Source organism: Protopterus annectens, chromosome 1.part0, assembly GCF_019279795.1.
Source record: "Protopterus annectens isolate FY-2018-M chromosome 1.part0, PAN1.0, whole genome shotgun sequence".
Taxonomy (NCBI): Eukaryota; Metazoa; Chordata; order Ceratodontiformes; family Protopteridae; genus Protopterus; species Protopterus annectens.
The window spans coordinates 1,158,911,645-1,158,927,298 of NC_056725.1; the positions used below are offsets into that span (position 1 = coordinate 1,158,911,645).

The following is a 15,654-nucleotide window of genomic DNA, read 5'->3' on the forward strand; positions in this document are numbered from 1 at the left end:
GCCTCAACATGTGTTAGTAGGTTTATAGATCAGGAAAGATACTATATGCTGTAAAGAGTCATTTCACAGGCATGGTAAAACAAGGTACAATTTTGTGAGGCTTGTCACTTGTAAAGATAACTCTGAACAGGTGCTTAAGATTATGACCATAATGTTTTATTGCAAGCTTTGATTTCCGTTTCATTTGTTCATTACTTATGTTTCCTGGAGAAAGTGAAGCCTATTTTACATTCTTTAAATAAAAGGACCTCTTTTGGGAAGAAAGATGGGTCTGATTATTGCTTAAACATCACAATATGCAGAGTATCCAGATAATGAACACAGCAAACTGTAGCTTGAAAAATACTAGCAACACTTGCATTGAAGAAAATTAAAGTAACAAATGGCATGAAGGTAAAGAATCCAAAAGTAGTGAACTGGGTCCGTTTTTGAAATCTGTGGCCACTTCTGAACACAACAAAATGTGGAGAAGGATCCCAATTCAAATAGCATCATAGATAAGACAGAGTGGCGAGGTAACCCGAAAAAGACAAGGATTGTCAGACTGAAATCACACTGGCCTCCCTCACCAGGCCCTCCAAAATTAAATCTTGTCAGCAGACCAAAGTCTTAACTCCTTTAGATAGACTTCCAGATTATCTGGCATTTATTTATAGCTTTATCGATTTGAAATGATTAGGTAATGCATTTTCAACATGTCATTGTTGGGACCCCACCCTAATCGCCATTGCATGGTAATGTATCATTTCATAATAAAAATCGACTTCAAAAATAAAGCACACATCAAACTTATTTTGTCTGTCAGCCTCTTGCCATTAAACACTACTGTTCACACTCTTTTTAAAACAATTTCCCAGTTAGTAAGTTGGCTCATTGCATTGCACAGCACTATGGTGGTGCAGCGGTTAGCGTTATCGCCTCACAGCAAGAGGCTCTTCGGTTCGATCTTCGGCTGGAGTGTCTTCTGTGCGGAGTCTGCACGTCCTCCCTGTGGTCGTCGCGTGGGTTTCCTCCCACATCCCCAAAGACATGCTGCAAGTGGATTGGACACGCTAAAATTGGCCCTATGGGTGAGTGCGTACCCCCTTCTGTGGAAGGTTGGGCGCCGGGCTGGCAAATGGACACCGTAAAACTCCACTGCCAGTCATGAGCGGACAAGGTGAGCCGCTGTGTCGACCCCTAACCGGGAAAAGCCGAAAGAGAGAGAGAGCACTACCTTCCACCCAGGAGCGGCCTTAGGTCAACTGGTGACCTAGGCAAAAGGCTCCATGGCACCCCCCACCGCACCACTCGGTGCCCCCATCCTGGTCTACCTATACCAAATAAATACTGGAAAAGTGTCCCTACTATAGTGGTGCCCTAGGCGGCCGCCTAGTAGCAGTTGGCCTATACCCAAGGCCAGCTATGCTTCCACCCATCTCTTAGTTTATTAGCCTTCACGTTAGATAAAAGTACAGTCAAAACCATACCATACATTGACCAGAAACAAAGGCTCTCTGTTTATAAAGAAACGGCGTTCCCCAGTTCGATTCTCGCCTGGGTTGCCTCTGTGCGAAGACTGTATATCATCCCGGAGTTCGCGTGGATTTCCTCTGGGTGCTTCGAGTTCCTTTCAAATTGCAAAGAAATGCAGAAGGTGGACTGGACACTTAAATTCATCATAGGTGCGACTGTGCATGACAAAATTCAACAGAACCAGGGCAAGATCCAAAAACAATCAAGGATATTTTAAGAGTATTAACTTGAGACACTAACAGAACAAGAGGATGGGAATAGAAGTTTTCTGAATTGCAATAATTATATGACTGCAATTACTGTTATTATTTATGAAGTAAAATTTACGACAACCTTTTTGCAAACAGTCACCGGAATTAACAGGAACAAACTTAAAATGAGAGTCAAACTCAAGGGCAGTTGAGCGATATGTTGTGATTGTGGCAGAGTTACAGAGACAGAGCCAACTACCCGGCGGTGAAAACCTTGGGTCTGAAGGATTGTGTCACTGTTGAAGTGACACACCACCATGTGCAAAAATGGGAAAAGGGTTTGTGGGTGGATGGATGCATAGGACCATGAAGCGTCTCTACCCAATATTTTTAGTTCACACAAGTATTACACATAAAAACACGTTCTAAACATACCTACCCATCAAAACCGCAAAGGATGCGATCAATCAATAAATCAATGTAGAAAATAAAGCATTAACCATAGCTATTAAAACAAGGACGTAGTCTCCATGTCAAACAACATTTTTATACAGACATAAAACGTAATCACTATAGCCTGAGCAAACTCTAGAAGACACCTTTTGAGATGAGTCAATCACAATCACAGTATAACTGGCTTCCCGGAAATTTAGTTACACTTTGAGATAAAAACAAAACCTCTACTTACTTTTTGTTATACTACACACTTTCAGGAACATAAATTATAATCAATTCAACTCACCGACTAAAATAACGACAGTTCTATGAAACCAAAAATAAAAAAGTAAAACAATATAACCCCAAAACATAAAATCTGACAGTTGTTGCAAACAAAACCTCGCGGTCAACGAACTACTACCTTTCATTGGCTGTGACTCAGCTTGCACCTTCCGTACGATTGGTTGAAGATAGAGGTCTTAAACACTATTTGCTGTAAGATGCTTCCGGTGGATGTAGTTGCCGTCCTGAGTGCTGTATTGTTGTCATAGTTTCGTATTTTATTGTTGGATACCGGACCTGATACTTTTTGTCTCTTGAGATTTATTAGTAGCTTAATTCTTGACTGCTAAGATTTTTTTTCATGGCAACGCCATGGTCCGTGGTCCATGTTTTTGGTCCTCCGAGCTAGACTTATCCTCCTAGATTTATGATGTTCCATAAAAAGCCAAACTTGTTTATGGGAACATAATTTTATTTAAAAAATATAACCTAAGCATGTGCAGTGATTCACTGCCACCAGCTGTATAGAGTCAAGTATCCAAAGATGATCTAGTGTGAAAAATAAGTTTACGCTCCTCTTTCTTACCATTAGTTATGATTTCTAAAGGCTAGTGCTATGATTTTTAATGCTTGGAGGTTGAGAGGGATTTTATTTTGTAGGTGAAGTATTTCCCTCAAGAGAAAGAAATGAAAAAGCCATTCATGCTCCTAATGCAGTTTGTCTGTGTTTTTTTTTTTTTTTTTTTTTTTTGGGGGGGGGGGGGCAGAACTGTTTTAAAGAATGAAATGGTGTATGTGTGTTGTAGGTATGTGTCCGCATGCATTGGAGGCAGGGATGGTCTTATGCCAATCGGACCTATTTGACCCACTAGGCCCCCGTCCATCAGGGGCCCCACACTAAGGTCATTATATCTTATGTGGCCAAGAAATTTGCCTGTAAGACACTACAGTAACATGAAAAAAACATTTTCCTACTATAGTCTTGCTCCTGAAGTAGGTAAAAGTATTGCTAGGGAGCAAACATTGTCCCTCATGCACTAGTGACTAGCTTAGAATTATTAGTATCTGCAGCTTCACACCTCTTGTAGGTCTGGCATTGTTGGCTGCTCACACTCCCATAGTTGTTAGTTGGTGTGCTAGAATGCATAACAGGGTTTTCAGCCCAAAATTGGTCAAATTAATCATCTAGTTTTGTGTACTGCTCTAGTTATTGTCTTAAAAGATGACAAGACAAAGCTTAATATAAAGACTGATAGAGAAGTAAGTTTTCTTTTGTTTCTCTTGCTGACATAGGGTTTATGAATGATTACTAATGAATACAGTCATGAGATATAACTGTGGAATTGTAAGCATAAAAAATACTGTGTTGTGAGGTAATTTCTGATAACTAAGATTTGTGGCAGATGCCACTTCATAAGTATGGCAGAGAAATGCTTGGTGCACTTGTGAACAAGATCAAAATAAACCCAGAGAAGATAAATATGAGGTGTGTACACTAAGTGGTGGATGGCAACGATAGGTGAGAAAAAAATGATTCACTTGGCTGAAAGTGGGAAAAACATAAACAAAAAAAGTTTGACTCATAAATGTTCAAAGTATCACAGTTTCAGAGTTGCATACACACTCTAGGAGGCATGCAGATAGGTAAAGCTAGAAAACAGTTGGACTGGACTGGGAAAGCGTTTTTTTAACATCTTTATTAAATTATCACTTGTGACATAAGCACATTTACATTGATATAAAAGTAATCAGCCCATATTAACAAGTTCAAATTTACAAACATTATGCATCGCACACACCATATAATCAAAGCATCATTACCTAAAGTTTCAATCTCTCTGCCTTGTCTTAAACCTCACTCTGCCTCCAAAACATTTTTCTTCATGTATTGTTCTCACAGTTTACATTTTCCCTATGTAATTTATTCTTGCCTTTTTCTAAAGATCCCACTTCCTGTTCTTTTATCTCTGTTACTATATTCACTACTTCAACTATAGCTGGTTTAGACTTTGATTTGCATTCTCTAATAATTCCTGTTTTGGCAACCACCAGAATTAAACTTAACAAAGCTTTACAATGTCTAGGCAATTCAGATCTTGTAACCCAGCTCAAAAGATAATTTCCTTAGTTACGTTCATTTGCTTGCCCAGTATTCATGATGGAATACTCTTTAGGGAATTTTTAAAGTCTGCCAACTCAGTACACTCTGAAAACATATGCTCTGAGGTGCCTTTATGTTCCCTAATATTGGTGCAACATTTGCCATCTACCTGAGGAAAATTTCTTTGGAGTCTGCTTTGTATATAAAAGTATGTATGCAAACACTTCCAGGCACATATCCTAAATTTTCTAGATGTGGTTGTATATTCGGGAGCCATACATATGTCATCCCATTGTTTCTTTGTAAATTGTTTATCCAATCTCTCTTCCTAATCTTTTCTGAGCTCCTCTTGCACTATTTTATATGACCTACTAATTATCACTTTTTAACAGCAGCTTCTGTTCTAGATTCAGTTAAAAACTCAGCCAGTAAAGGTCTTTCATTTAGGATTCCCCTATCCCTTTCTCTTTATCTATACTTTGGTATCAATCCCTGATAGGGAAGTCAATCACTAGGCTGCAATTCAAATGTCTTCTTAGCCTCTTACTGTTTTATTACCTTTCTCTAATTATTTGTTCTCAATACATTGGTTCCTTTGCCAGCTTCCTCCAATACACACCAGACTCCTCTTGCCAGTTCTCTGTATCCTTAATTGCAGTCATTACTATTAGCAGGGTCTCCTTTCTCCAGTCCTATGTTGGCTTAGTTTTCAGTATGCTTTCTGCTACTTTATGAATATAATAGTCTTTATGACTGTTATTCTCCTTAAGGATCTGTGCCCAAAATCCTACTCTTTCCATATTTCTTGAATTACCCCCCCTGCTTCATCACCCCTTTCCACTATGAATTGTAGCTTTTTGTTTGTGTTATGCATGACAGCATTAACTGTATAGCTTTAAAATATCCCTTCAAATCGACCCAGAAAGAGTTTGTGGTTGAAATGTATTATAGAATGATGAAACTATGTTGGTTTTGCATATTCTTCCTGCATCCATATGGGATTCCTTAAGGCATCCTGATTTCCTCTCATCTGCCAAAATATGATACTTAGAGACTACTCTAAATTATCTCTGAATGTAATCCATTCTGTAGCCCTTATGACCTATGATATGGCTGGAAAAGATTTGCATGTATTAGCTCACTTACCAAGTTTAACAAATAAACTTTTGGAAATAATTATAAGTGGTGTGGTGTGTGTGAAATGCTATTCCAAGGGAGAGGCCTGAACTATTATTAGTAGTAGTGTTGGGCATTCTGAGGAAGTTCAACAGTTTTATGTGGATTTTTGGAAACACATTGACCATAACAAGGTATGAAAATTAACTGGGTAGGATACTACAACCATTCAGAGCAAGTTCACGAGAAGACTGGAAGCCCATGAAGAAGGAAAAGGGTAAAATGAGATTAGAGTGTATAATGGAGGTTAGACATTTTTCATGCTAGTTTTGTCCCACATTCCCCCTAAACCATTAAGCATAGCCTCAATGAATTATCTCTTCAGTACTTCTTGGCATCTGAGGACACTGGGCATGGAAGCAAGAGGTGGGGAATATGATGAGTCACAAGATTTTACCAGGGTTCACATTTCAAAACAAGCTTACATCTTATTAGCACAGTCAGCTTGGTATTTTCTGTAGCACTTCACATATATGCCAGAGTGTGTACAGTACTTAATTTACAAAGGTATGTTTTATGTTATTTATTCATTTAAAGTTTGTGAACCAACATAGAGCACTGCTCCACCTAGGCCATTTCAGGCTCAGCACAGCAGAAACACAACCAAAGAAACAATAAATATCAGTTCAGCAGCTGTAATATAAGAGTAAAGTACAGTTAAGTATGTCAGGATAATGTGTAGCATAAATGAACACAATTATACAGCAGGTAGATGTGATACAAGAATTCAGTCTGTAAAATCAGAAGAAGAGTACTTGTGCACTGTTATAGCATCATATTGCATGATGTTTATATGAAGAAAACAATACACAAAAACTACTTATAGTATGTATTATTGCTGGATATTGGATGCGAAGAATAAGACTCAAGTAAAATGATGAGGATAGAAAGGGAAAGGGGAGAGAGAGAAAGACAGAAATGAGGAAAGAAAAAACAAAAAGCCGGCCATGTGGTATGCAGTTACCTCCTAGCCAGGATCAGGAAATTTCCACATTTCTATAGGTGTTTTGGAACATGTTTACTGGTAAGCCAGGGTGCATCCACCTGAAGAAGCACCATGTAGTAACATAAGACCTCAGCAGCACATCAAACAGGTCCATTATAGTGTGTTTGAGCAAGTTAAGTAGACCCAGAGAGAGGAAGTACAGGAGATGTTGGCTCTGGGAGTAATCCAGAATTCCAACTGTTTAATTCTGTTTTAACATGCCTTGTAATAAAATATAAACTAATAAATAAACAAATAGTTTTTTCCAATACACTGTAAGAGCATATATTCCTGTCATGTAATCTGAAATAGACTTAAGGAAACCAGTATGAAAGGAGGGTTGGGTGGTAGGTGTGGAGTGTCAGCTGAGGAGTCCGACCAAAATATCCAAATTGGGCTCCATAGATGCTAAGGCTGGACCCAGTTGGAGGTGCAGGAATTATTTAAACTTTAAATAAGAAAATTCAGTTTGCCAGGATAAGGATGTTAAATAGTTAGCTTGCTTATTTTGTATGGGTCTCCAATGCTGAGTGGAGAGGGTTTACTAAGATATTTTTTGACAGAAAAACAAAAAATATATATTTTAAGAGGAATGGTTAACGATCCCCCACAATGAAGCTCAGTGATGTTGCATTTTTCTTACTCTAAGTTGAATGTTGCATGCCAGTTATTTCAGCTTTCATCAGATCTGAATGTCATTTGCCTGCATGCTATGTAACTCGATTGTCTCTTGAGACTATTTATTATTTAGTTCACTTATCCAGCTGCTTTTCCTGTATCCATGCTCCTGGAAAGCTTCATGCTTTGAATGTTATATATTTAATTTGAGAGAGCTATGATTTAATTATTGATTGATATGAAACAAATGTTATTCATATTTAACTTACATAATTGTTTTGATCTTGCATATGCAGTTCTTAAATATCAGTGTTTATTTATCACTTATTTTAGGTGTACGAAGCATAACTTTTTTTATCATTTTCATCAGTCTTTGCATGTATGTTGATAATTTATTTTTTTTATTTTCACCTCTCTTTGCATGTATATAAATAATTCATTTCCAGTTTGTTAGCTACTTCATCACTGTATACAGTACATTTAGTATACTTAATGAGCTACACTTTTGTAATTCCATGCTTAGAATTACTTAATGTTTTCCTTGTATGTTTTTCTAATGTATTGCTTATTTATGCTTTATATTGTTTATGTACTAACTGAAACTTCATTTATTTAACCTGTATTTGCAGTATTTAGGCTTAAACACTTTAATGAAGACTAATTTTTTTCTGTTGAATAAGATGTGAAGTACCAGCAATCTAATGATATCCACAAAGAATGAAATAAATTGGGTGTATCCTTGCATTTTTTAAGTCCTTTTCTGCATGCTTTCAGACTCCACAGTTTCACAAGGAAATATTTTCTGTTCTGTATGTCCAACTTTTCTGCAAACACTTCTCACTTATATATTTCATCAGGGCACCTTTATCTAATAACCTTTTGCTGTACCTTTCCATTTTATAAGCAACAGCAAGAACATATGTGCAGGCTGAAGATCTGACCAGGAAAAAACATTATATTTAAAAAATAGATGACCACTGTATTGAATCAGACATCATGCATTTTTCTCCATCTTATTTTTGATCAGTGAATTTGCCAGTGTATGGACTTCCAATTCCCATTTCAGTCCTTTAGATAGTTCATGGGGAATATTGTCCCCTCTGATAGCAAGTATTACTGACCACACCTTAAAGTGATTTTTTCTCACTCTCTATAACAGCTTGTTTTGAGCCTGTTGAATGGGCTGACATCTAAAATATTTAGAATTAAATGATAGTTAGATTCAGGACTCTTATTTGGTGAGAAAGATCTTATCCCCAAATGTTAATTATTAAGTTTAAAAAAAATCCAGAGTACTCTGTAGCATTTATCTAATGTAGTCTTATTAAGCAGTTAGCATCTGTCTTATTACATACCCTGCTCATATTTCCTGATGCAACAACTGTTCCTGCCATCCATTCTTTTCCAAGCTTAATCCTAACAACCTCATTACAGTAACTTATTTCTACTCCTTCTCCAACAACAAATACCTTTAAACTCTTTTAACTCACTCACATCTTCATTTCAGAAACGCTCCAGCCTATAAACTTCTGTGCCACAAAACCCCATAAAACTTCAGTATCTCAAATAATAGGTCAGCCATTCATCAATACTCTGTGGCCAGATAATATTTTTTCAGCATAGCTGCCAAACACTTAACAGTACACATAGCTGGTAACTGTGCCAAAAAGATAAATATCACAGGCAATAATCACACAACTGTACATTAAAAAATATAGGAATAAAGCAGTGTCAAAGTGCATGGAACTATCTTAAAATAAAGAGAAAAAAATGATGTATTGGAGAAGTGTCAGTGATTACATGATGAATGCATGCAAAGTACATTGCTAAGCTACCCCTGCAACAACAACAACAAAAAAAAACCCGAAGAATACTAAAGTACACTTAAGAAATGACATTATTTATAAAATGTAAGCTTTTTTTAAATAAGTCATTATATAATAGCAATAATCCACTCATGTTTGTAAGGGATGCAGGATTTACCCACAGTTGGCTTTAATTACTCTGGTTTCACCCTCATTATCAAACCATACCAATTATGGGTAAATCATGTGTTTCCCACACCCATTCAAGAAATATTGATAAATTATCCTATATTGAGGTCTTCTTCATTGAGGCTAAACATGTCTCTAAACTGCATTTTCTGAGTTTGCATAAACTGCAATCTTTGGCCAGTGCAATTTATATAAGCACATGGATTTTCTTATGAATCCTTTGCATTTCTTTTAATATCTGCCTATTTATCAGGTTCTGCAACAACATCATAAATAGCATGAATTCTGTCTCAAGCCTAGAGAAGTAGAGGTTTTAAGTAAGCATTCCAATTTATGTAAATTATAAGTCTATGATTTTTATAGATCTACGGCCATTTCTCTCATTTTTTTTTTAAATTTAATTTATCTGTTAACTCGCTAAGTGAACTAGCCATTATGGATTGTTTTAGCAATGACCTTGGCCACAAGGACAAGGGTACATGCCATATATGTAGACACTTAATACCTAGCCAGTTAAACAGTGTGCTTTTAGGAGAATGAATGTTTAGAAAAAAACGTGAGTAGATAGGTAGAACATGCAAACTCCACACAAAAGACTAGAGATCAGGACTGAAGCTTGGAACATGAAATTATGAGATAGAGATCTTAACTACTTCTTAATCATGCTGTCTATAAGGGCTCACTTAATATGACTCAGATTCTGAACCTAAAAGAGGAAATGCAGGAAGATGCAGAGCCATAAATTCCAGTGCCTGCCTTTTTATACTCACCTACCAAAAATAGTTATATTCCTAAGTATTCCCCTGCTTTTAGACTGGCATCAAAGTAAAACAACCCATGACCATAGTCATATATTTTAAGTTGCTCTTGTTTATATATATATATATATATATATATATATATATATATACAAAATGCCTCATCACCCCATCCCAAAGTGCAACCACCTTCTGTGCATCCCTCTGATGTCAGATTTAAATGAAACAGAACAAATGATCACATTAGCTTATTTCAACTTTTTGACATTATATATATATATATATATATATATATATATATATATATATATATATGTATATATATATATATATACACACAACAACAAATGTATATATATATATATATATATATATATATATATATATATATACATATATATATATATATATATATATATATATATATATATATATATATATATATATAAACACATATATATATATATATAATATAAACATCATGTCTCCTTACTCCTTCCCCCAAAAAAAAAAAAAAAGATAGCACACTATATACAAGTCTGATATTTGTGGAGAAGTGAAAAACAGATAATGATCACAATAATAATTTCCAGCTTACTGTTACTAGGCAGTACACTGGCCCACACATAAAAAAAAAACTATAGTGACCTTCTGTGGATATTTCTGAGGTTTGGTTTCCTTATTAGGCAGCCGCTGTTCCTAGCAACTGCACCACTCAGATGTACAATTGTTGTAAAAGAAAAAATGACACAGTGATGTATTTCATGTTTATTTCAAGCAAACAGTCAGCAGCTATAATAAACTCTTCCCACTTAGTTTATGCAAATGCATAGCAGTCCTAGCTATTGTAGTATACTTCATGTTTACTTCACTCAAACACACAGTGCCCATAGTGAACTCTTTCAACTTGCAACTGATGCTCAGGTAAATGGTAAATGAGTCAGGATCAGTTACTTCCTCCTAAGGCAGACCCACAACTGGCATTTATGGCCACTCTGTTGACTCAGATATCTGATTGTGATAAAAATATGGTACTTCATAATGGTTTCACACACAAAAATGAGGCACAATAAAGTGTTCAAATTAGTTTCATGCAAAGCATATTAATCCTTTAAAGCTAGAATAAAGAACAGAAGACAGTAGGGTCAGCCATTGTCTAAGACTGCCCTTCTTATCTTGTATTGACTCCACTAAACTTATCTCATAAGATGTGAGGAAACATAAACCACAGTAAATTGTGCAACAGCAATGGTAATAATAACAATAATCTTCTGCAATGATGCATTTTATATTGGCAGGTAGCAGGGAATTGAATTTAGAGAAGAAGCCTGTTTGGTAACATCTAGAGCTGCAAGGATGCCAAGCAATCTGATTGGCCAGTCATCTGGCAACAGATATCTGTGCAGCTGTAGATAGAATGGAAGAAACACTCTACAGAATGGCATGAGCATGCACAGAGAGGAGAAGTGTGTGACATCCCTTCTCTGGGCCAGTGATCAAGGAGTCTCAATCCTCACCATGGACACCAGTGTGGGACGTTCACTTGGAACAAAAATTGATACACACAGTATTTTCAGATGCAGCTCTCTGCACCAAGCATACTTTTATTTAAGAGCACACAGGGAGCACACTCAGTCTTGGGGCTGGGTTTTTCCTCTCTCTATCCAGGCTCCAAATAAGACTCCCCATTCACACAGCTGTAGAGTTGAGCTCTCGGATGAGTATTAGAAGCCAAGTCCTCTGAAACCCTCTCTCTGAAACCAGTGCTCTGTATCCCTGTTCCAATTAGCTGACACATACCTCTTTGAAAATTGATTTTCACACACACACACACACACACACACACACACACACACACACACACACACACACACACACCTAGGAAAGACTGGCACAGATCTACCACCTATGCCCCTCTCTGTCCAAACTATAAGGTAGATTCGCTTTTACCAGCCAGCTACTTTAAGGCTCTTACAAGGGTACCCAAGTAGACTGAGTAAAATTAATACTAACAGGGTAATGTTGACCAAACATCAAGGCTTTCAGGAGTGGCCACAAAGTCACCAAATAAATATAAGTACCTTCAAAGGTTAAAATGTTCTCTAAAAGACCAGCCACAATGAAAAGTTTAAATATATTTAATAATAAATAATAAAACAAATGGAAATACTAAATATCTATTTACAATAAACACCTGAGTTTCAGTCATAGGAAATATTAAAAATAACATAGATGGATAGATGAACACAGATGCAGAAAAACAGTACTCAACTAATCTCACTATACTTTCCTGACTGACGTAAAGAATTACTATTCCCTGGTTACTTGCAAGGCAAGATGAAGTGGGTAAGTGATCCTTTTTTGTCAGGCTTCAAAAAACAGACTGCTCTGAGTATTCTGTATATCTAATATTAAAACATAATTTCAGTGCTGGATTACATAATGACATCACATACATCTGGTCTTCTGACTCTGGTTCCCACACTACCCCCTTTATTAGAAACTGAACCAGAATCTAGCAATATGTGTTACCATACACACACATAGAGCTTTGGTAAGATGTGTTATAGCACACCAAGGACAGATGCAAACACATCAATATGAAGGAGATGCTTGCCCTGATCAAGAAACTAAACTATTTGAACTATCTTTGGTTATTGGGACCGCTTAAAGTGGTTACAACAATACCACAGTCATGTGCTACATCAACAAGCAAGGGGGAATCAGGTCATGCTCCCTTTGCAGATTAGCCATGTTAGTTTGGGATATAGCTTCAGAGCACAACATCACTCTACAGACATCATGTATTCTGCCAGAGCAAAATTGTGTGGCAGATAAGCTGAGTAGGACCAGCGAAGATCCACACAAATGGAAACTAGATAAGGGGTCTTCCATAATTAGATACATCTGTGGGGAGTTCCTTAAGTTGATTATGTTCCAGGACTTTTTTCAAGAAGGCCTGGAAGACAGATGCCTTTGCTTTTTCTTGAACAGAATGTTACCGTATGTTTTTCCAAAATTTCCATTAATAACCAAGGCACTTGTGAAGATTCAGAAGGAATCATCCAAGATGATTGTGGTAACTTCCTTCTGACCCAGTCAGCCAAGGTTCTCCCTTCTTTTGGAAATGGCCAGACAAGCATCCTCACAGACTAGATATACTCACACAAGAACAGGGGTGTTGAATATACACTGACATTAATCACATTAAATTGACTGCCTGGATGGCAGGGTCTTAATTCCTTTTAGACACCTGTTTTCTGAGGAAGTGCATCAGGTACTAACGGAGGCAAGAAATCCTGCTACTAGAAAATCATATATTAACAAATGGAAGAAGATTTTCTAGTTGGTACCAACAACATAACCAACGGCCACTCTGGTTTTACAATATTTGTGTGAGTTACTCTCCTACGGCCTTACTTATTCCTCTGTCAATGTTCATTTATTGGCTACTTCAACATGTCTACCCATGGATCCTCCTCTTTCAATGCAGTCTTATGTCAGACTGTTCTTGAAAGAGATTTTGCATAAGAGGTATCCAAGAAAACCAGTGGCCCTTACTTGGAATCTTAATTTTGTGTTAGAGAAGCTAGCACATTCTCCATTTGAACAAGTTAATCTGGCTGACTTGAGGTTCTTAACATGGGAAACAGTTTTAGGGTCTATATTAGAACACCAAACTTTCAAAATTTCGACTGTTCTAATATCGACCCATTTTCAGCGAATGCTGAAAATATCAAAGAAGCAGAAAACTTATTTTTTTCCTAGGGAAAGAATTCGGTTGTCTGTTTCTGTTGCTTCGGTATTTTCAGCGCTGTGGTGGAAAGTTATGGGTCGGGTTCAGGTAAGTGTGCGATTGGGTGGACATGAGGGTTAGGGCGGGTTAGGTGAGTTAGGGTTAGGGCGCAGGTCAGGTAAGTGTGCGATTGTGTGGATGTGAGGGTTAGGGCAGGGTAGGTGAGTTAGGGTTAGGGCGCAGGTGAGGTGACTGTGCGATAGTGACGGACCTTAGGGTTAGGGTTTGGGTTAAGGTAAGTGGATAGTTAGTGGTGTATATAAAGTTTAGTGTAGGGTTAGGTGTAAGAGTTTAGGTGTATGTGTGTGGATTGCTGTTTGTTTGGTGTGCTTGTGTTGTGTGTATAGAAGTGAACAGCAAATTTTTCCCTAGGAAAAAATTTGCTGTTCTGTATGTTCGATGTTTTAAATTTTCGATTAATAAGGTCTGATATTAGAACACTCGAAATTTTGTAAGTTCGGTGTTCTAATATAGATCCACAGTTTTACTGATTGCTTTGACCTCTACAAGAAGGGTATTAGTGTTGCAAGCTCTTATGGTGAGACAATCCTATCTCATCTTCCATAGGGACAGGATTTCTTTGAGAACTAATGTTTATTTTATGCCTACAGTGGTATCTGAGTTTACTTTAAGGCAAACTATCAATCTCCCTGTTTTCTTTACTGAGCCTAAAATGAGGGAGAAAGGGTACTCCATACCTTGGTTGTCCTCAGACAACTTCGGTACTATCTTGACAGAACTAAATCTTTCAAATATTTGGATGAATTGTTCATTTCTTGTAAAGGTAAGAAGGGACAACCTGTGTCAAAGCAGACTATTTTCTAAGGCTATTACCTTTTGTTATACTCACCATGTGAAAACTATTCCAGGCAGGGTCAAGGCCTACTCTACAAGGGTCTTGGCTTCATCTATGGCTTTTTGAAAGGGTTGGATTCTAGAAGTATTCTAGAAACTGCAACTTGGTCCTCTGTACATGCTTTTGCAAAGCATTATAACCTTCATTACGTCTCTTTTTCCATATCGAGCTTTGCTAGGACCATTCTCCAAGGGCTCCTGGACTCTTCTCCTTCCATGTCCCAAGTGTAGTTAACAAAGGTAATATACCCATATAGCTAAGGCAGAAATGATCAATATGATAAACACAGCTGTGTAAGTTGAACTTAAGTGCTCCCTCCCTCCATTCTCTTGTTTTTTGGTGTGGTTTTATTCCAAGGTGTGGAGATTTACTTATTTATTTTTCCTAGCCTTGTCCTTTCAGTGCTCAGCCTCCCTCTCTCTGCTGACAGGAAGGTTCTCAAGGGCTTTGCACTGAAACTTGTCTTTAAGTAGCTCAGTTTGAGCTGCCTGAAAGTTTGGGTGCATAGATGGTGCCCTGAAGCTTTGGAAGCTGACAGCCTGTTATATACTTGGTAGGATATAACCCATACAGGTAAGGCTACTGTAGAAGTGATCATTCAAACTTCTGTTGTTATGCTAAGTTCAGCTTACAAAACTGTGCTATCCTTTACAGTCCTTCCATTGTGATAATACTCAGAGGAACATTCTAAGTCCAGAAGTATAAAAATAAATATAGTTAAGAAATTATTTATATGTGTACTGGTAAAACATATAGCTTTATAATTCAGGCATCCTGTATACTGGAAAAAACTAATGTGTGTCACTAGGTGGAAGCAAAGACAATAAAAGTATTTACAGGATCTACAGTTGTTCAGTAAATCCTATGAAGTGCAGGCTTTAATCAGTCACAGTTTAGTGGAAATAATCCATGGCTTCTCAGTAAATATTCTTTTTTCTGCCTGA

At 37.2% G+C, this 15,654-nt stretch overlaps 1 protein-coding gene across 4 annotated transcripts in view; it reads right to left on the reverse strand.

Moving 5' to 3' along the window:
- The window catches only part of CEP57L1 (centrosomal protein 57 like 1), a 971,979-nt gene extending 969,350 nt beyond the window's left edge, over positions 1-2,629 (reverse strand). Inside the window, exon 1 of one of the 4 annotated variants that reach the window (XM_044065279.1) lies at positions 2,566-2,629. Coding sequence is in view for 1 of the 4 variants with exons in the window: in XM_044065253.1 (XP_043921188.1) it covers positions 2,449-2,515 (67 nt within the window). In the remaining 3 variants the exon portion in view is untranslated. The other 3 variants (XM_044065261.1, XM_044065253.1, XM_044065270.1) reach the window with 3 other exon arrangements.
- Between the last annotated feature and the right edge of the window lie 13,025 nt (positions 2,630-15,654).